The sequence below is a fragment of the Abramis brama genome, assembly GCF_963993115.1.
Source record: "Abramis brama genome assembly, chromosome: 7".
In the NCBI taxonomy this organism is placed as follows: domain Eukaryota; kingdom Metazoa; phylum Chordata; class Actinopteri; order Cypriniformes; family Leuciscidae; genus Abramis; species Abramis brama.
In genome coordinates this window covers 6,285,958-6,308,227 of record NC_139969.1, presented here as the reverse complement: position 1 = coordinate 6,308,227, position 22,270 = coordinate 6,285,958, and the positions used below count along the sequence as shown (strand labels likewise).

At 37.9% G+C, this 22,270-nt stretch overlaps 1 protein-coding gene across 2 annotated transcripts; it reads left to right on the top strand.

Moving 5' to 3' along the window:
- The first annotated feature begins 3,159 nt into the window (after positions 1 to 3,159).
- On the top strand, positions 3,160 to 21,618 carry rorcb (RAR-related orphan receptor C b). Of its 2 annotated transcripts, XM_084119633.1 has the most exons (10): positions 3,160 to 3,427; positions 9,829 to 9,914; positions 10,139 to 10,280; positions 10,824 to 11,291; positions 12,411 to 12,532; positions 12,623 to 12,755; positions 13,837 to 13,944; positions 15,247 to 15,357; positions 15,546 to 15,658; positions 18,462 to 21,618. In XM_084119633.1, exons 1-10 carry the CDS (start codon positions 3,421 to 3,423, stop codon positions 18,621 to 18,623), a joined length of 1,452 nt encoding a protein of 483 aa, XP_083975759.1. In that variant the 5' UTR covers positions 3,160 to 3,420; the 3' UTR covers positions 18,624 to 21,618. The 2 variants fall into 2 exon arrangements, with proteins under 2 accessions (XP_083975759.1, XP_083975760.1); XM_084119634.1 differs by lacking the exon at positions 13,837 to 13,944 and having other exon boundaries at positions 18,462 to 19,524.
- The last annotated feature ends 652 nt before the right edge of the window (positions 21,619 to 22,270 follow it).

Here is a 22,270-nt window from a genome sequence, read left to right as displayed (position 1 = left end):
TCCTTATGACTGAGGGATTTATTTTGCCTGGTTTGATTAATAAAAGAGCCATTTTGCAGAACAATCCTTCAAATGTCTCTGTTTAGTTTGTCTTCATTGGACTTATCCACCTGTCATCACATCAGGTGTCGTCTTCACTGTCTTAATCAGTTCATCCGTATCACCTGTGTTTAGTTTATCATCATTCTCATCTGTATCACCTGTGTTCTATTAATCAGTGTCATCTGTGTCTGTATTTAAGTTCCTTCTGTTCAGTCTGTCTTGATCTTCACGTCATGCCTGACAAACCTGTTCTTCACATCATGCCCGAGCCCTCGTCTTCAGCCAAGATGGCCGCCGCCTCACCGCTTGAGCCCTCAGCCAAGATGGCCGCCGCCTCGCCACCTGAGCCCTCAGCCAAGATGGCCGAAAGGCCAAGACCTGTTCCTGTTCCCCGTTCTGTGCATCGACCTGTTCCTGCCCCAAGGACTATCCAAATTCTGCCAAAGACCGCCCGTCCAGAGTCTCGTCTCGTTTTAAAGGGATGGTTCACCCAAAACTGAAAATTATGTCGTTAAGTTCCAAACATGTCAGACTTTTGTTCAACCAAAGAGGTTTGTTCTCACAGGTTCGGCAGAGCTTCTGTTTATGTTCACTGATCAATGTTTAAATGTGAATAAAAGTAAATTAAATAAATTAAATTAAATCTGTTCATCATATAAAGCGATCGAGTATCTTCAGAAAATTTGGACTAAACCGCTCGATTCATATGGATCGGTTTTATAATTTCTTTATAAACTTTTTGAAGCATCAAAATGGTAGTTTTGTCTATGGAGAGAACAGAAAACTCTCAGATTTCATTCTTCTCAATGACAAGCTCAAAAGATTTTCATTTGTGTTTCGAAGATGAACGAAAGTCTTACAGGTTTGGAACGCCATGAGGGTGAGTAGCTAATTGATGACAGAATTTTTTTTTCTGTCAGATCAAATAGTTAGATCAAACTATCCCTTTAACTGGATTAAATAAATAAAAACTTACAGTCCAGATGCCATTTGTCCTCCGGGACCTTCTTTACTTTAAATGAATGCAATTAATTAGTATGTAGTTCCGAATTCAATGTGAATTCTAGTCCTAACTTAAGAGCTGACTGGATGCGCGTCCCCTTGAGTAGTGTGCGCTGCTAGTGAGATCATGTGAGAGTCCACGCTTCTGAACATCTCAGTTATGTATGTAACCCTAGTTCCCTGAAGAGGGAACGAGACGCTGCGTCGAAACGCTGCGGGAAGCATATGGAATCAGTCCAATGGCGAGACGGAATGTCATAGGCGGGTGACGTCATCAACCAGGAAACTATAAAGCACCCCTGAATCACAACAGCGCTAGCTTCTGATAGGCTGAAGCAAGTCGATCACGGGCATGCCGGGAGTGTGGCAGGGTGACGCAGCATGTCGTTCCCTCTTCAGGGAACTAGGGTTACATATGTAACCCATTCCCTTTCAAGGGAACTCAAGCTGCGTTGAAATGCTGCGGGAACGCTAATACCCACGTCGCCATAAGAGCAAATGTCCGTCCGTGTGAAGTCAAAGCGCACATTTGGACAAAAGCGCCTGCGCCCCTGAAGTGGAGCTGAAGTCAAGATCATAGAACCTAACGAATGTGTGCGGTGAGGACCACCCTGCCACATCACAAACATCATGTATGGAAACTCCTGACAATAAAGCTTTAAAAGCAGCCATACTCCTAGTTGAGTGAGCTCGTACAGCCAAAGGTGAAGGTTGACCAGCCGACTCGTAAGCAAGTGAGATAGTCTCAACCACCCACTTGCACGTCCTCTGCTTAGATGCAGACCCCTTCTGGGTGACCCAAAACAAACAAACAGCTGTTCAGATTTCCTCCACAGGGCAGCTCTGTGGACATAAAAATCTAGGGCCCTCACAATAACGGTCCTCGGATCCGTCTTGCCCTTAGAAGACTTCGCCTGAGAGTGCCACGCCGCGTCCCATTCTTTTTGTGGGGGAGCGTGAGATGCGACACTCTGCTTTTGTCACGCCCGCTGTGAGGAGCTAGTGGACGGCCGGGGCTGCTCCCGCCCAGCAGCCCCTGAGACATGAGTGCGGAGTGGCAGGAATTTCTGGAAAGCCACTGCCTGCTTTTTTTCTTCTTGGAACCTCTCGATGACAGTGTTTACGGAGCGGGGCGTCCAGAAGGAACGTTTTTTCTCTCTCCTTCATTCCTGAGAGGTTCAGCCATAGGTGTCTCTCCGTGGCCACCAGGGCTGCCATAGAACGGCCCACTGACTTGGCCGTCTCCTTGGTGGCACGGAGAGACAAACCTACTTACTCTCATATCTTTTAGTAGGTCAGCCTGATATGCCTGCAGAATGGAAATTGTGAGCACCTCCACAAGCTCCTCACATGCAGAAGACTGAAATGACGAGTCTTCAGTATCTCATGTTCTGATACGAACAACATCCAGTTCCTCAGAATTGGATAGTTGCAGTACCGGGGCCTCAGCCTGGGCGGAAGTAAGCGCAGAGTGTGCTTCCAAACCAGGCACTGGATCTGACATGTGAAGGCTGGGCCCGTCTCAAACCCCTCTGTCAGATCCATTTGCGAACCCCACGTCTGAAGTCGACACTCTGCCTCGGCAGAAGCAGGACCCAAGCCGCGGGGAGTGCAAACCGAACCACCTTCCTCGAAGAGCAATCGGCGGGAGTGCAGCGTAATGGAACGCTGGTCGAGTGGTCGAGATGGTCGAGAGCTGACTGGGTGTGCTGCACTCCCAAACAAACAACACATAGTTGGTGTGTATCCCCACCCGTGAGATATTGAGTGCAGGGATGTATACACTTCCTATAATGTTGTTCGCTCGCCATGTTATAGTTTGTACACACACACACACACACACACACACACACACACACATATATATATATATATATGATATGTGATAAAACTCCTGCCTAGTTTTAACTAAGACAGACAAAAACACTTTTTCAGACAACGATTCAAACATAGCGCTTGCTGAAGGCACACAAGCTGTTGTGATTCAGGGATGCTTTATAGTTTCCTGGTCGATGAGGTCACCCGCCCATGCCGTTCCGTCTTGCCATTGGACTGATTCCATACGTGCTTTTCATGTCGCAATCACGCAGCTCGAGCTCCCTTGAAAGGGAAAGTAGGTTAGCAGGGTAGAGTGAGAGGAGAGGGAGGACGACGTTTCATACCGCGCCATAACACACGTCGAATGCGACTTGAATTTGTTGCTGAAAGTGAAGACCTTTAGACACGCGCATTTACTTCTATTTTCTTTTCTTAATAATGCTCACAGTCGGAGTTGAAAAGTTTAATTCGGGTAGCTGTCTCAAGTTAGCTAAGTTACTTAGTTCGAAAATATTTCTTCGCCAGTGAACTTTGGAGAATCAAGAAACTGCGATCAAAATGAGAGGTAAGATGTTTGTAGCACTGCATGGCATATAATTATTACATTGACAATTGCATATTACTTTTAAATGCTCTCTAAACATTTAGCCATATAATAATGCAGGAATGTTTTCATGCACAGATTTGTGTGTTGCTTCCCTGTGACATTTGCCACGCGGACACTTGTTACTTTGTAACGCGTTTAAATGTTCGTTGGCATTCCATTCTATGTCAAATGTTACAATGAATCATAGACAGATGTCAAACATTTGTTTGGAATTCTGACGCAGATGGATGAAGCTTTCAGCAGCAGGTCGTGATGCTGGCTTGTGTGACAGGTTTTATTACGTAATGAGTGTAAAATTATTATTTTTTTCTCCTGTATGAAGATAAGCTGTAATATATCCTCTAAAAAATATTGATACAACTTGCATTCGGTGAATAAAATGTCTCACACTATCGTGACGCATACAGTCTCTTAAAACAAAATATTTCTGCTGAACACTCTTTGTTTTTGTAATGTCAGTTAAATCCTCGCCTTTATTTGGTTCTCGTGATACTGTTGAGTGTAAATGTTGAGTTGCGTGTTGTTGTTTTCGCAGGGCAGCATGGCCGGCTGCCGGCTGTGTGAGCAGCGCTCAAACCTGCTGTTCCACTGACCTAGTTATGTCACTGAACATTACACAGCATTCACAGGAGGGAAAGAGGGAAAGAGGGAATGAGGGAGAGATAGAGCGCGAGAGAGGGGGAGGGGCTTTGCTGGAGTCGTGTAGACCCATGTGGTCTGTTAAGTGATATATGGCCACTGCGTCTTCATGAACTTGAGTTTGAACTTGAACTCCGTTCTTGATACAGACAATAACCATTTATTAGAGTAATCTCACCTATTCAGGATGAAATGCTGTTATTACTTATAGATCAACATCATTTTTATATAATAAAATTGTACAATTGTTTGGCAACAATGAAAACAACATGAAAAAATATACAAAAATTGTAATTGCTTTATTTATTATTATATGGAAATATGGGTACACTTTATTTTAAGGTGTCTGTGTTACAGTGTAATTATACATTTACGTACCTAGTAATAATAATTAACTACATGTACTTACTATAAGGTTTGGGTTAGGGTGAGGGTTTGGTTTAGTATACTATAAGTTTTAGTTTTAATATTATTCATAGTTATTACTAGAGTAACTACATGTAACACGTGTAACAAGGACACTGTAAAATAAAGAGTTACCGGAAAATATTTACATTATTATATATATTGTTTTGTAATGCAAAAATGATGGTTAGTGAGTGTCAAAACTGGCTAAATATCCCTATTTTATTTAGTTATTTAGTTATAATTAAGTGAAATATATTATAATATTAAATTATTATAAGCACTATTACATTCATTTACAATGACAAAGTTTCCAGCTTAATATCATTAAATTAATTAACGTTACTACTCTCATCTAAATTAGATGAGTAAATAGTCAAAATTCTCTTGATTTGTGCTTATAGATGAAAGTGCAAAAATTCGGATGAAATGTAAAAATAAATTTCTCAAATGACAACAATCATGAGTGGTAATCAAGATTACAGCAATTTGTTATTTCCTTCAAACAGTGTTTTTCACTGACTTTGAAAAAGTCTGAACAAAAAGAGTGGGTAACACTTTATTTTGACTGTGTCTTTGTTACATATGTTACATGTACTTACTAATAACAGCAAATTATGCATAATTACATGCAACTAACTGTCAACCAAATCCTAATCCTACCCTAACCCAATAGTTAGTACATGTAGTTAATTTTTATTACTCAGTAAATAATTACACTGTAACACAGACACCTTAAAATAAAGTGTAACCAAAGAGTGTTCTTTAGCTTGGCTTCTTAAAAAGAACGGTTTACCTTTTACCTGGAGTTGAGTAAATATTAAATCATTTCATTTACCTAGTGCCCCAACCTCCTTGTCTGTACGTACAAAGTGAGGATTTTGTCTCAACCATTTTGTTTGCTCTCTGGACAAATGTTAAAGCCAGTTGCAGGCGTACATGTCCGGACATACTGTCGTGAGGTGGGGCTGTGTTTAAATATACACACCGTGGCTCATGTTCAGAGGGTAGCGGAGGACAGGAGAGCCGTAGCGGATGATAGATACTGAAAAAGAGCAGATCTGCACTCTGTCAGGAATATTTTTTTAATGGAAATCCTGGAAGTTTTGTGTGGTCTGTCTTGTGTCATCGGTCTTAACGTACCTCTGATCCCCTCTGTTCTGATTCAAGTCTTTCACTAAAATTATGATAATTGATTCACATCAAAGAAAACGCACACAAACGAATGCATGCATAAATGAAGCTGTTTTCCCATTGAGAGCCATTTGAAAACCCATTGAGTGGGTTTAAATTTTAAGAGCGTGGCCATTTGCCAATGGCCTCTCCTACTGTTTGGTTTGGCATAAGTGCAGTCTTTAAAGGGACCTTTGCATGTATGACCTTTATTTTATGATGACCAGACAGCAGGAACATTTGGCAGGAGTCTCAAGAAAAGTGACTCACTGACACACTGACCGTTTCACACACTCATCAGTCTTATCAGAAACTACTGTGTAATTATGTTCTGTTTGCGTGAAGCCGTCTGGATTTCACATCGCTTGGGTGAAACTCAGAATTTATTATGTAAAATAGGTGGGGTGTTAAATCATTGTTCTTTACTCTGGCCTACATATGCCAACCATGACGGGAGACACACCATTGCGGAAACATTGTGATTAAAAACATGGCTACACCTCATGCGTTTGTCAAAATAAAAAATTACACGTTTGACTAAATTTTAAATTTTACCTTTTACTTTTTCCAAGGGTCAGTGGCTTGCATTATCCTTAACGCTTACGGTAAAAATCGGTTACGCACTCCTGCCTTATCTAATCTGCCTTCTTGTGTTATGTCACCACAATAGACTTTACTGCTTAACACAATGTTCTGTACTCAAACATGATTGCATTATGGCACCTGTCCGCAAACACAGATAACAGAGGCTGCTGCTCAAAGTAGATTTGAACCATTTTCCTTAATTGCTCTGCACGTAAATAATTAAATCTTCGTCTGTCTTTATTTTTTTATTTTTTGTCTATGCTATCACACACATTTAGAATATAAGGGACTGTGGAAAATTAAAGCATTATGATCCCTCAGTGATGCTAATATGAAACAGATGAGTAGGCCTATATTAGGTATTTTGGGGTCATATTATACTTCTGCAAATTTTCGGTACACAGGACTTGCTCTTGCTTTTGAAAACTGCTAAAAGAAGTGCAGAAGATCAGAATGGAAAAAATGCAGGTCTCTTGAGAAATTATGCTATTTTAAAGGTTCCTCATTTTGTTTAGGAGGTCTCCTACAACAGATTTACATGCATCAAAGCTCAAAAAACAAAATATACATTGCACATCACCTCATTTTTCTAAAGAGTCTGAAAACAGTTTGTCAGAAGTTTCAGTTTCTCTAAAACCCTCCTTTCCGAGAGCCTGCTCTGCTCTGATTGGTCAGTGGCCTAGTTTGTTGTGATTGACGCTTACAGTGCATGTCGGAAATGAAACGTCCATTACCATATCTGAATTTCAGCTTCAGAGGCTTCCTTGGCACTTGATACAATACGAACAGTAACGATGGCGTCGGTTTTACCGTATCAATTCTAGCGCAAGTCCTCGTCCTTTTGAAGAGCTGCAAAGTGGATTCAAAGCGACAACATGAACCAATCTCTTCCAGGCCTCAGCTACAACTACAGTGTAGTCCCTCCCTCCATTGACAGGCTACGCAACTAACACTTTGTCACTTCAAAAAGTTCATAAAGAGCGTAAATCTTATCCATATGAATAGAGCGATTTAGTCCAAATTTTCAGAAGCGACACAATAGCTTTATATGATGAACAGATTTAGGTTAGGCATTTATTCACATATAAACATTGTCAGCAAACATACACCGAAGCTCATTTACCTTATGGAAATGAAAACAGCTTCTGTTGATCTCAGTCTTCTTCCCTGAAGCACTTCTTCACCACTAGAGCTTCTTGGACAATCAGAGTAAACATGACAACAATACAAGTGACAACTTAAGACTAGTAAAATGATGGAAGGGAATTATTATTACATTGACAACAAGTTAATCATGAAGAAAAACACAGATTTTGCCTTATCAGCATCTATGCTAAATCTGGCACTCACCCTTTCTGATTGATTTTGCACTGCTCTCTCTGTCTCTTTATGGTCAGTTGAAGAGAGTTAAAGAGTTTCAGTGTGTGTCTGCTTGGGGTTGAAATCTTGTGGGAGACTCTAAGAGAGAAAAGCAAAACATTATTTTCATGTTGTCTTGTTTGTAAAGGCATTAAAGGCTACAGAGAAACATTTACACTACCATATTAAGGAGGCCTTGAAAGAATGTCTGAAGTGTTATATGTTTTTCCCTTAAGCATGCCAGCAGAAATAATTTCTTCCGGACATCTTACAGTTAAGCATAAATGTGTTCTGGAAAATGTTCTCTTCCACATTGGTGTCTGTGCCAAAGGCTTGAAGAGCTGCAGTTCTTGCAAACCTGAATTTGCTTTTAACAGAAAAGTCATTTAACAATAGCATGAATATAGACATCAGTTTTTTTTCATATTCAAGTAGAACCTAAATGACTATTTGCAAACAGCAAAGCCTTGAAAACTGAAAACATCCCCATTACTCACCCTCAAGACCTTCGTTCATCTTCAGAACACAAATACAAATATTTTCGGTGAAATCCTAGAGCTTTCTGACCCCACAATGGCTGCAACGTAACCACCACTTTCAAGCCCCAGAAAGGCATTGTGAAAAATAGTCCATGTGACTACAGTGGTTCAACCTTAATGTTATGAAGCGACGAAAATACTTTTTCTGAGGAATGAATCTTAAAAGCAAGGAAAGTGAAGCAAAAGAATAGCGGTACTAGTGGGTTAATTTTAATGTAAACAAACAAGTGCAGATGAAGCGTACATGTCAGACACGTCTCATGATGAGTGAACATGAACTGTTCTTTCCAATATCCAATATATAGCATATTATATAATATATATACCTTGTCTCTATGTAAAAAAAAAAAATCATTAATATCAAGATTTTAATTTAAACATTTATTATTAAATATATAAATAAAATAATCAAAAAAAATAGTAATGATAATGTAAATATTGATACAAAATTGTATTCATTACACAGAGTATTATCTGCCAAAAAAAATTTAAATTTAGTTTGTGCCTAAGTGTCAATTCTTATGTGTTCCTGTTGAGACCACCTTAACAGAGAGAAGGGAAAGGCCTATTCAAATGACATGCACAGGAGATCCGCCCACAGCCGCCCTCCCCTTTTCACTGAGAAAGTATGTCAGTAGGACAGCGAGTCCACATGGGCTTACAGCCAAGCCGAATTGAGCGACATTTAGAGCCGGCCAGTCGCAGACACATCTGCCCGAGCATCAACCAATAGGCAGTCAGAAGTACCAGGGAGGCGGAGCATCTGCATTATTAGACTGAGCAGCCCTGAATGGCGTGTTTGTGGAATGTTTGCAGACGAAGGTTATATAACACCACACAGAGAGCGGTGCGGGAGGGGCACCCGAGGGCTTACAGATTTTTCCATTGCATGCCACAGTGTATCTTGGTCATTGCTTTCAGCTGACAGAGCTAGAAAGACAAAATGGAGGATGTTTTTTTTCCTGCTGAGCATGTCGTTGCAAGCTTAGTTTTTTCCATGCCACCACTACATGCAACATTATGCTAGAAAATATAATTTTTTATTGCATAATTATTGTGTAACTGTACCACAAAGCATATTTATTCATTCATTTATTCATTATGCCCTTCATTTGTTATTTATTTATTTAATTAATGTAATTCAATGGATATATATGGGTAGTTGTCTATAATAAGATTTTAGGTTAAACCACTATTATTAAAAATGTACATTAATATAATACATTTTATTGCATAATAATTGTGCAACTGTTATCACACATTTATTTATTTGGTTTATTCTTTATTTCATTTATTAATGAATTCCCTTTTTAATTTAGTTTTTGTCAATAATTCAATATTTGTTTACATACTGTTCACTTTTAATTAGGAGGGATCTAGTTTCTAAAAGTCCCTACACTGTGTTCCACTGATCATATGAGTTGCATCAGAACCTCTTGTAAAAGCCGAGACACAATACACCCTTCAGTCGGAAAATCAATCCTCTGGCTATTTCTGTCCTTCATGCCATGCAGAGTGAGAGAGATCACTCTATCTGACTGTATTGGTTGATATTATTTGTGGTGTATTTCAAAAATGTATTTGTGCATATGTACTTTTCTATGTGTTCAGGTCACGTTTTTGCTTTTAATTCTTAAAATCATGTTGTTTTTATTCCAGCTCAAATTGAGGTTATACCGTGCAAGATCTGTGGCGACAAATCCTCCGGGATTCACTATGGCGTTATTACGTGTGAAGGGTGCAAGGTGAGAATTCAACTATAATTCCCTAATGATTTCTAAGTCATATTGTCTTCTTTTCTTACCGTAGATGTGCAATTTCCTGTTATTAAACTCACAGTAACAAAATGATCCTTTTGTGCTCTATCCCTCCTTTATGTTCGTCATTCGATGCCAGGTCACACCCATTCAAAGCCACATCTGATATTATCTGTCCTGTACACCGAGGTAACGACGTTTCTTTTTTGCAGGGTTTTTTCCGCCGCAGCCAGCAGAACAATGCCATGTACTCATGTTCACGGCAGAGGAACTGCCTGATCGACCGAACCAACCGGAACCGCTGCCAACACTGTCGTCTGCAGAAGTGCCTGGCGCTTGGCATGAGCCGTGATGGTGAGCGCGAGTCTTAACGTCAAACTACCCCACCAGCTGAATTTTAGGGATAGGGACTCAAATATAAGTACTGGACAAGGAGGGCAGGGTCAAAGGGCAGATGTTCTTATTTTTGTGACTACGACTATTTTTTGTACCAGATATAAACTCGCAATTGAGAAAAATAAAGTCAGAATGACGAGATATAAACTCGCAATTCTGACTTTATAACTCTAAACTGCAAATTTATATCTCGCCATTCTGACTTTATTTTTCTCAATTGCGAGTTTGTATCAGGCATTTCTGACTTTATAACACACAATTGTGAGTTTATATCACTCAATTCTGAAAAGAAAAGTCAGAATTGCAAGATGTAAACTGTAAAAAGTCACAATTATATTTTAAAATGTTTTATTCTGTGGCGGAAACAACCTTCCATGTCTTGCTGAATGAGTAAAAACAAAACAAATTTGGACCCCAAAATTTTGTATATAAATATAAATAAATCATATAAATGCTATTTAAATAATTAGTAAAAGTAAGTCTCACTTTGGCTTTCTGTAGCGGTGAAGTTTGGCCGAATGTCAAAGAAACAGCGGGACAGCCTGTATGCAGAGGTGCAGCGGCACCAGCAGCTGTCTCGAGACTGCCTGGCGGGTTTAGGTGGCGGTCTGGCATCACATGACTGTGAGGATACGGGCGAAGACAGCGCACACAGCCGACCGTACAGCAGTGGAGGATCCAGCTCCAACCTCAGCGACCTGGACGACATCGCCACGCTGCCCGACGGCTTGCTATTCGACCTGCCGCTCACCCCAGAGGAGGCGGGCGAGTACTGCGCTCTGGAGATGCTTGGCGGGTCTGGGAGCGCAGGAAGTGGAAGTTCATCCAATCAGAGCTCTCCGGGACCCAGCTCTGTAGATTTTGCAGAATCTGTGAGAGTCAAGCATGAGTACATCCTGCCTGAAAACAGCCTATTTACACACTCTCTCCTGAGCTCTTTACCAGACAACTGCTCTCTACACGACATAGGTGAGCTGCCATTATAGATTCACATTTTATGATCATAATTTTAATCAGTTTAGATTGATATTCTGAAATTATTTTAATAACAATTTTACCTTAAATTCTCATTACTGAAAATCCTCCTGTTCGGACAAAATAAAAAAATTTATTGCAATAAAATGAGCATAAATCACACTTTAGTTTAGGGTCCAATTCTCACTATTAACTTATTATTAACTATGACTTTTGCCCTAAAAAAATCCTAATTACTGTTTATTAATAGTTAGTAAGGTGGTTGTTACGTTTATGTATTGGGTTGGAATTGGATTAAGGGATGTAGAATATGGTCATGCAGAATAAGGCTTTAATATGTGCTTTATAAGTGCTAATAAACAGCCAAAATCCTAGTAATATGCATGCAAATAGGCAATTTTATTGGTTTGGACCCTAAACTAGTGTTACCATTAGATTTAATAAAAAATAAATTAAAATTTACTTTACAGCTCATGATATTTATTATTTTTGCATGAATTTATCGCACATCATATATCAGTGTATATAGCCTACCTATTTATTTATAACATTTTGTATTTTATAATATATATATATATATATATATCAATAAATAGATAACACTTTACACTAAAGTCTTATTTGTTAACCTTAATTAATGCATTAACTAACAATAAGCAATACAATTATTACAGTATTTATTCATCTTTGCTAATGTTCGTAATACACATTTTTGATTTTAAGTAAGTATTAGTAAATGTTGAAATTAACATTAACTAAGAATAAAAATGCTTTAGAAGTAATGCTATGTTTAACAAAGTAAACATTATTGTAGTGTTACTGATATATCTATATAATATATGGTTTGGTTCTACAAAAATGCTTACATTTTAAATACATTTTATTTATGTAGGTTATTTTTATAGATTATATAATCTGTCTGTATTTATGTCTATAGATGATTAATTATAATATATATTTTATAATCTATATTTGCATCTATAGATGGATATATCTATATAATATGTTCCTTATTTAGATATGTACATTATTTCTGATTCTGCTTATGTCTGTTTATATCTAGATAGACAGATACTAAAGGAAAATGTGCTAATGTGTTGAAATTATGTTCAGAGCGGATCACTCAAAACGTGGTGAAGTCTCACCTGGAGACGTGTCAGTACAGCCCAGAAGAGCTGAAGAAACTCACCTGGAACCTCTACACACCTGAAGAAACCTGCAGCTTTCAGCTCAAGGTACAGCATCATCATACTACATCTCTTTTGATTGTGCTTGCTGATTTGTCTCCTTGTTAACGGCTGTATTATCAATCTCTGTGCTTTCAGTCTGCAGAATGGATGTGGCAGCAGTGCGCCCTGCATATTACAAACGCCATCCAGTACGTTGTGGAGTTCGCCAAGCGCATCTCTGGATTCATGGACCTCTGCCAGAATGACCAGATCATCCTGCTCAAAGCAGGTCAGTGCTGCCTTAGTCCCACACGGATTACAGATTGCTAATCCCTGATTATACAACAGATTTCTCATCTGCAGCACTTTATCCATTTACTGCCATGATGTGGCATTTCTGATGTGGCCCTAAGCGGCCGTTCAATCTCATTATTAGTTCCATCACTATTACTATTGTTATGATAACACCATTAGATAATTCCAGAAAACTCTCAGTTTCTTGAGCATTGTCTTTCATACTACATTTAGAATACTCTGAGGCCAGGTATTGACATGTGGTAATGCTAAACGCTCAGTAAATTAGTCGCATTTCCACAGCACAGTTTTCAGTCTAGCAGAGTGCTTGGATGTGGATGATGCATTGTGATCCAAACACCTGAAATGACTCTTTAAAATGCGCAATTTGTGCTTGACTGCATTGTGTTTGGATATATGCCTGGATAAAATGCCATTCTGCATTATTATACTGTCAATTGGTAATTTTCTGCTGCCGATAAAAAAAAATACAGACACAGTACAAGAAGAACTATTTCAGTGCATTTAGTGGCTGGTTAAACTGGATTGTGGGTGGGGCACTTTTGTTTTCTTGGAATAACGACGTGGGGCAACTGTTTTGTGAATTCGCCCCACTGGATTCTGTTCTGTCCACGTTCTGCTTAAACTTGAAACTTGCATTAACGTTTGTCTCCTCTTGTGTTTGTTTCTCCAACATTCTATCTACTCTTTTACTCCTACCGTATGGAAAAAACCCTTCAATAAACAAAACTCTAAATGTCATTTTTAACAATCACAAACACAATGACATTTCATTTTGATGGTGTTTATTGTTCCCATATTTGGTAAAAAAAAAAAAAAAAAATCTGTGTGTATTTTTGCACGGAGGAGCATATTCCCGCTTTTCCTTCCCTCTCTCTTGCACTTTTTTATTTGTTTTCTCTCTATCTTTCTCTTTCTGTCTGTCTATCTTTTTGTCTCTGTCTCCGTCTCTCTCTCCCTCTCTCTCTCTCTTTCTCTCTCTCTCTGTTCCTTTTCTGCTTTTTTCCCCATCCCATTTTTTTTTGCCGCCCTCTTTCTCTCTATTACTATTCCAGGATGTCTGGAAGTCTTGCTGATCCGAATGTGTCGTGCTTACAACTCTTCCAACAACACAATGTTTTTTGATGGCAAGTTTGCCAGCCCTCAGCTCTTCAAAGCTCTCGGTGAGTGTCTGGAAATGTTCAGAATAGCATGCTACCATCTTAAGCATACTATTTCAGAGTACTGACCTGATATATATGAGAAAATGTGGAATAAACAACACATTCATACTGGGTTCTGCATCCTACAATGTAATGGACTAAATTTGAATTTCCATTTCCTATTTGATGAATAAACTAGATGCAATCACTGAATTCAGAATAGCATGTTAGGATACTACATACTATTTAATCTATATAGTAGTATGTTTTTCCATGTTCAGCCAATGTCAGCAACAGTTATTAACATATGTTTCTTGACTCTTTATTTAATCAGACTGTCAAGACGATCTTAGACTAATTGGATTGCAAATGCAAAATACAATTTTCAGTAGAATAACTGGATACCCTTGCAGAATTAAACATGCATATAAGATTGAGTTGAGAATCTGAGATTGTGACAAATGTAATCAGGTCATGTGATTACAATGTAGCAGAAAACTGCTGTTTGAAATGTGTATCTTTTCATAATGCAAAACTATATAAACAATATTCAGTGTATACTATGCAGTAAGCAGAACACAATTATTCAAAGTCAATTCAAACGCATCCTCTTTTACTTTATAATGCACAACACCAGCAGCCTTTTAAGAGCAAGAATGGAGGCGTCATGAATCAATAAGGCACAAGAGCTAATGGGTTTTTAACCCAGTTAGTAAATACAAGTGATGCTTGGGTGAGTAATAGCTCATCAACGTTAAAGGGAAGCATTGCAGAAAGCACTCACTGCAAAACATATTACATAAAGACTTTTATTCTTGAAATAAGTTATTCGAATGATTTGTAGATAATACCATTTCTTTTTTTTATTAGCTTTTTTCAAATTGGGTCAGCAATATAACAGCAATATTCAGCAAGTCAGCCTATTTATTTTTTAAATGCATGTTATAGATCTTCTCTTGATTAACTGGTGCATAGAGCCAAGTCAATGAGGAAGAACATTTCTGTCACTACTCTACTTCCGTTTCATTGCGACTTTAAATGCACAATACAGACACTACAAACTATTATACTCACGATAAAGACTGTTTTAAGTTATTGCTTAAGTCTGCATTACTCTCACAAATTACCTGAAGCTTTGTGCCCAGAACATCTAATAATTTCCTTTATAGTTCCTCTTTTACATTAATGGAACCCAACAGATCCATTAAATCATGTCATGTTAAACAAAAAGAGATTGGCTCTGGGCAAATTATGGACCTCAATGGAAATGTAATTTATTTCTTCATCTTCAACATGGTAACTAGCATGTGTATGTGTTTGTAGGGTGTGATGACCTGGTGAACACTGTCTTTGAATTGGCTAGAAGTCTGAGTCGTCTTCAGCTGAGCGAGGAGGAAATGGCTTTATTCAGCGCTGCGGTCTTGCTGGCTCCAGGTGAGACACTCACACCTATGTCTGCTACCAATTTAGCGACTTATTCCCAGAAGAAAAGGATTTTAAAGCTGGGTTTATGTGCTCTCAAGAAAAGGTAGCATGTGCCATGGTCAGACTTGCATACTTGCATAAAATGAGACACATTCTCACAGTTTGAAACCCCTGCTCTGTGTTTGTGTGCTGCTCAGATCGGCCATGGTTGACGGAGTCTCAGCAGGTTCAGAAGCTCCAAGAGAAGGTTTACGTGGCCCTTCAACACAGCATGCACATGAACGGAGCCACTTCTGAGAAACTGGACAAGGTGAGGAACAAGACACACACACACACACACACACACACACACACACACACATATACATACAGTGCAATGCATAAGTGAATACACCCATGCTAAAGTTGACTAAAAAGAGGAATAAAAAATCATATTTTGGAAATTGAACTTAAAGCCTTAATTTAAAAAATTAGGAAAAATCCAACCTTTAAGGACAGCAATTTTCTTTGTGAATGAATAATGTATCGTAAATAAATAAATGTTCTTCCTTAAAATACATGGTGCATAAGTGAGTACACCCCTATGTTAAATTCCCATAGAGGCAGGCAGATTTTTATTTTTAAGTATTTAAAAAAAAAAAAATTTAGGATACTATGCATCCTGATAAAGTTCCCTTGGCCTTTGGAATTAAAATAGCCCCACATCATCACATAGCCTTCACCATACCTAGAGATTGGCATGGGGTACTTTCCATAAGATCATCTCTCAATGCAAATCAAACTAGCTTTTAGGCTAACTGAAATAAAATCATGCCAATCTCTAGGTATGGTGAATGCTATGTGATGATGTGGGGCTATTTTAATTCCAAAGGCCAAGGGAACTTTATCAGGATGCATAGTATCCTAAAAAAAAAAAAAAAAAAAAATACTTAAAAATAAAAATCTGCCTGCCTCTATGGGAATTTAACATAGGGGTGTACTCACTTATGCACCATGTATTTTAAGAAAGAACATTTATTTATTTACGATACATTATTCATTCACAAAGAAAATTGGTGTCCTTAAAGGTTGGATTTTTCCTAATTTTTTAAATTAAGGCATTAAGTTCAATTTCCAAAATATGATTTTTTATTCCTCTTTTTAGTCAACTTTAGCATGGGTGTATTCACTTATGCATTGCACTGTATATATATATATATATATATATATATGAGCAATATCACACGAGTATGAGTGCGATATGGCTCTATATCAGTAGCATAGCTGTGAGTAGGCCATTGGCACGAGGCTGTAGGTAATCACACCTGTGCTGCTGATATAGAGCCATATCGCACGACAAGTGTGATATTGCTTTTACACAACAGTTTGACGGCACAAGTGTGTAAATAAATGGAGTGGAGACGATGGAGTATCTTCCTCTTTTGTGCGGAACTACTTCCTTCCGCCACATATAAAAAAAGAATGTATGAGAGAGATATCTACAAAGCGAGTGTATTGTCTGCATCTGATATAGCATTTAAAGTTAGTAAGTTGGTATGAAAATTAACAAAATAACAGAAACAACAGTTAACATGCTAAATACACAATACTAACATGAACTGTTAATGAAACATATGGAAGCTGCTCCTGATGAATAGAATAAACATCACATACTTGCATGCAAATCCTTCCCAACTTTATTGGTACTTTTTGGTAATTTCCTGACTTACTAATTGACAACGTAACGTCTAGGTTACTAATGTAACACCCGTTCCCTGAAGGAGGGCACAGAGACGTTAGGACCCCATGACGTCAGTTGAACGTGACTGACTGAATGAGGACTATGACGTTGCATGCACGTAATTTCTTTTGCTCTTTATATATAGTGAAGTGGTATACAGCACGTGCTGACAGGAAATGAAAGTTCTTTTTTCTGAGGTGAGATTTTTATTTTGTATCAAGTTACAAAAATAACGTTAGAATAATGACACTGACATATATAGCCTGACAACATCTCATCTGACAGCAGATACTGAATCAGGAAAACACAAACTCTTTACTTAAACTGCATCTAACAGAAGAGTAAACAGCTTTCCCACATGTCTTTCAAAATAAAACATTTTGAATCATGTTTTTTTATTGTTGTTTCTTTGACTACACACTCAGAATGGTCTTGCAACCCACATTTGGGTCACGACCCACCAGTTGAGAAAGACTTATCTAATTCTCGCCTAAAAACTCTTAAAACTACATTCCGTGACACGATAACAGTAGTATTTGTAAAATTGCTCCTCCACCATTGACGCTCGCTGTGAGAAATGCTCCCAGTATAGATACGGCAGAAACAAGCAGAGTGATACAAATTGTGAAATGGTTTCCATGTAATATTAGTAGAATATTGCATGGCTGGAAAAGGCTCTCAGCCAATGAGATTCGAAAACCAGAACTGAATGTTGTTATATATATATATATATATATATATATATATATATATATATATATATATATACAGTGCAATGCATAAGTGAATACACCCATGCTAAAGTTGACTAAAAAGAGGAATAAAAAATCATATTTTGGAAATTGAACTTAATGCCTTCATTTAAAAAATTAGGAAAAATCCAACCTTTTAGGACACCAATTTTCTTTGTGAATGAATAATGTATCGTAAATAAATAAATGTTCTTCCTTAAAATACATGGTGCATAAGTGAGTACACCCCTATGTTAAATTCCCATAGAGGCAGGCAGATTTTTATTTTTAAGTATTTTTTTATGCAGCAAATCAGCATATTAGAATGATTTCTGAAGGATAGTGTGACTGATAACTAGGAATAAATTATTTCATAATATAATATTTCACAATATTGCTGTTTTTACTGTATTCTTGATAGAATAAATGCAACCTTGGTGAGCATAAGAGACTTCTTTCAAAAAAATCTTACCAACGCCAAACTTTTGAATGGTAGTGTAGTTTCTGTTCCATGGGTTGGTTGATTTATGTACTGCTAAATATCCATGCAAAAAAAACATGTTTGTGCACTAATCCAAAGGTCAGACTTAAAACATCCAGTAGGTTTAGTTCTTGATTTTGGAATATCTGATCTAGACACTCTCGTTGTCTTGTGTTCGCAGATGGTGTCCAAACTACCGCAGATGAAGACGATCAGTAACCTGCATATTGACAAGCTGGATTTCTTCCGCCTGGTTCACCCGGAAACAGCCTACAGCTTCCCGCCTCTGTACAGGGAAGTGTTCGGCAGCGAGATCAACTTCCCTGACTCCACCAACAGTTAGAGAGAGGGAGATAGTGAGGGAGAGAATGAGAGAGAGAGTGCGAAGGGGAAATTATAGGCTTGTGTTGAAGAGTGGCCATTACCTGTTAAATGTCATTTTGTTTTAAAAACCTCCAGGGAGAATCCTCAGTCTATTGCAGCACTGTTAGCATACACACACAGTACACTACAAACCATGCAAAGTATTTCAGATTCGACATACAAACATACTCGTATATGAATTATTCCTGGAATTGTGCTCTCACGTCTGTTATTATTTTACGGAAACACTCCTAAATGATCTTTAATGTACAGATGTATGCTTGCAAGGGCCCTTTGTCCCAACATGTTGATGTCTAAGCATGCTACTATTCCTTCTGCATCTGCACACAAAGAGATTTAAATGATTTTTTTCAAAGGAGGTTTTTTTTTAAAAAAAAGGAGGTTTTATAAATATGATTTTAAGAATTTTACAGGATCAAACTCTCTTCCACATGAACATTCAGGAGAGCACAGCAACTTTTTAATGAAGTGCATCCTACGTACAAGGCGACGGTCACACGTCCTTCCCCACCGTAACACTCTTTAAGCGCTAACATCGCTTTTTTCCTCCCTCTCCCCCCTCGTTTTTCATCCTCAGACGAATCATGAATGTATCCCACGAAGCGAAGGCACTTATTCTGATTTGAGACCGAATGTACACAATGCACTTTTGGTCTTGCGTTACGCTTTATGAGACTTTGACAATCCACTTAAAGAAAAAAAAAGCCCTAATGTGCCCAGAATGTTCATTTAAAATGAAGGGACCAATATTACCAGTGCAACTTTAAATGAACATTCCATGTTAAATACAAATTTGTCATAATACTAATAAATAAAAGTTTAAAATAATACATTTAGAAAAATAATTTCAAAAGCTTTAGAAAATCATCTCTCAGTTTGTGAATACAAACACATGCATTGACAGAAATGCACTTATAGTGGAAGTCTATGGGGCAAAACAACTGTACAAAACAACTTGCCCTTCCAGTGCTTAACTTTATCTGTTAGCATCTGAGTTTAACGTGTATTTAACCTGGAATATTCCTTTAAAACTTACTTTTTAAACGAACCAGAAAACATAAGTGTGCTAAACTCTTTTCTAATGTGCAATAAAACACCCTGATAATCACTACAAACGTTCAGTCATGACCAAACGTTTGTGAATGCCTTGTTTTGTTACAATAAAGTAAAGAAAACCACACAATCCTCACTTCAACAGTTATTTACATAATCTCATACCTCATATTCAGCTGAACTTGACACTTTCAGCACAGTATTAGACTCAACTTCTGACTGCAACAGGACACATTATTAAATGCAGAACTGTTATTCAATAGAATAGTGATAGATAAGGAGTTTGCAAACTTGGGCATGACTGTAAAGGATTGGCGAACACAACTTTCGAAGCAGTGATTCCATCCACACATGCTCTTATTTGCTCAGGCACATTTTGACAGTGTTTGGTGCTGCACCTTATTTTTTTGTTGTCATTTTAAAGCAATGAGAAACCTCAGTCCCATGTCCCCTTCCCTTGTAAATGCCACTTTAGAATGAGAAACAATTAAATGTTCATTTCATTTATATGGACATTTCAAAAAGATTATTTTGAATAGGAATGTAAATAAATTAGTCTTTTTAGTCAAGAGAGTGAATGAGAGAGAGAGAGAGAGAGAGAGAGAGAGAGAAAGGTGGAGCAGGTTAAGGAAGAGAGATGGGAATGTTATTAAAGAAAAGCATGAGCCAGGACTTTCATCAGCCGGCTTTTGAATTCTTCCAGCGTGTGCATGGAAGTACCGGACCAGAGAAATTGAACTGGGTTTGAACTGACTTTTGCCCATTTTGTTCTGGAGCTGCTCCGGACAGGAGAGCCGAGCTGGATGGGATGCCGACTTTGACATTGTTCTGTTGATGCGTACAGATCTGGGAAAATCCTGATGTTGGGAGACCCTTCCTCCTGTCTAGTGGCTTTCAGATGCTTTCACAAACCAAAAGAAAAGGAGATTCCATTAATGCTCAGTCCTGTAGGTTTCGGGTACAGATTCACCACATGCATCGCATTTGCTTGTGGCCAGTGAGCATGGCTGTGGTTTCTGTTGTATTATTTTGTAAATTGTTGATCACCTCTCCTTTTGTCCATTTCTGTGGCCCGGATCGCATCCTTCCATTCTGTTTTTACTACTCCTGCACCACAGTACGACAAAAACAGTTTCAAAAGAGTTCTCAGCTACTCCTTTGATTCAAGGTTCACGGTATTGTTTATAGTCCTGCTATATATACTACACAACTGGTGTTCAGTGATTCAGATGAATGAATGATATTGTATTCTGTATGAAAGAGAAATGATATGGTTTTGTATCTCAGTTTTTAATGAACAAAAGGAAATCTGTATTCTTTTTGTGTGCCCAACATTACAAACCTCTCTCACGTCAAGGACTGTAGCCTGCCCTTGGATTAAGAAACAGAAGTATGGGAATTCTGTCAGTGTAATGTATTTTTAAATGTGTTGTTTTGACAATCCCCACCTCTAGGCCTTCGATGCATGCCTTCCTGTCAAGACAAGATTGTGTTTGTCTCATTCAGTCACCCATTCAATGTTTATTTTGTTTTTGTAGAAGAAATGTTTCTGCTCTGTGTGTTTCACACACAAAAAAAGATTTATTCTCAGGGAGATAGCTGGTGTCTGTCTCACCAGTATCCTCTGCCGACTACACACACACACACACACACACACACACACACACACACACACTTTGCACCGAATAGGAGACCCGTATTCTTGATCACTGTGTCCTGTAGCTATATTTAAATATATATATATATTTTTGTGAATGTCAATCACAAAGTGTCAAAAACCTTTCCTCTTTCTGCTGATGTACTATTACAGGTTCTTTCAGTCTGAATTATAAGACACAGAATATGACTAAATGAAAAAAAGCAAATAAAAACTAAAGATGGATCTTATTCTTTAAAAAGAATTGTTGTCCCTTGTAATTTGTCTACTTCACTGAATTATCAATTTATATATATATATATATATATATATATATATATATATATATATATATATATATACATACATATATATATATATATATATATATAGATATGCAATGGTTAAGATATTAAATATAGGGTGATATATAAATAGGGTGAATTCAGGTTGATTGGGACACTTTTCCCAAGTCATCTCAATGGCAAAAAGTGTATAAATATATAAACATTTTGTTTTTTTAATATGTGTAAATGTATGGATTTTTGTGAATTCATGCTGACTGCTGTTTTTAGTAAAAACATGTAGGCCTATAACAAACTTATGGCCGGTTTCACAGACAAGGCTTAATTAAGTTCCAGATTTAAATGGAAGTTTGAGCTGTTTTAAATGAAAGCAACTTGTCATTGTTTTGTCTCAAAAGATGTACACCAGTATGTTTTTTTCTTCTTCTAAGAAACGTTCATAAAAGCTACTTAAATGTCCTAATTGAATGAAGGCCTACTCACGGCGTAATCTGAGCCTTGTCTGTGAAACCGGTCCATAATATTAAGTGTGGTAACCATAAAGATAAACTTTTCACAGACGAAAGTTAAACCCGGAAGTTGGAGAGTTTCTATTTCTGGCTCTGAGATATA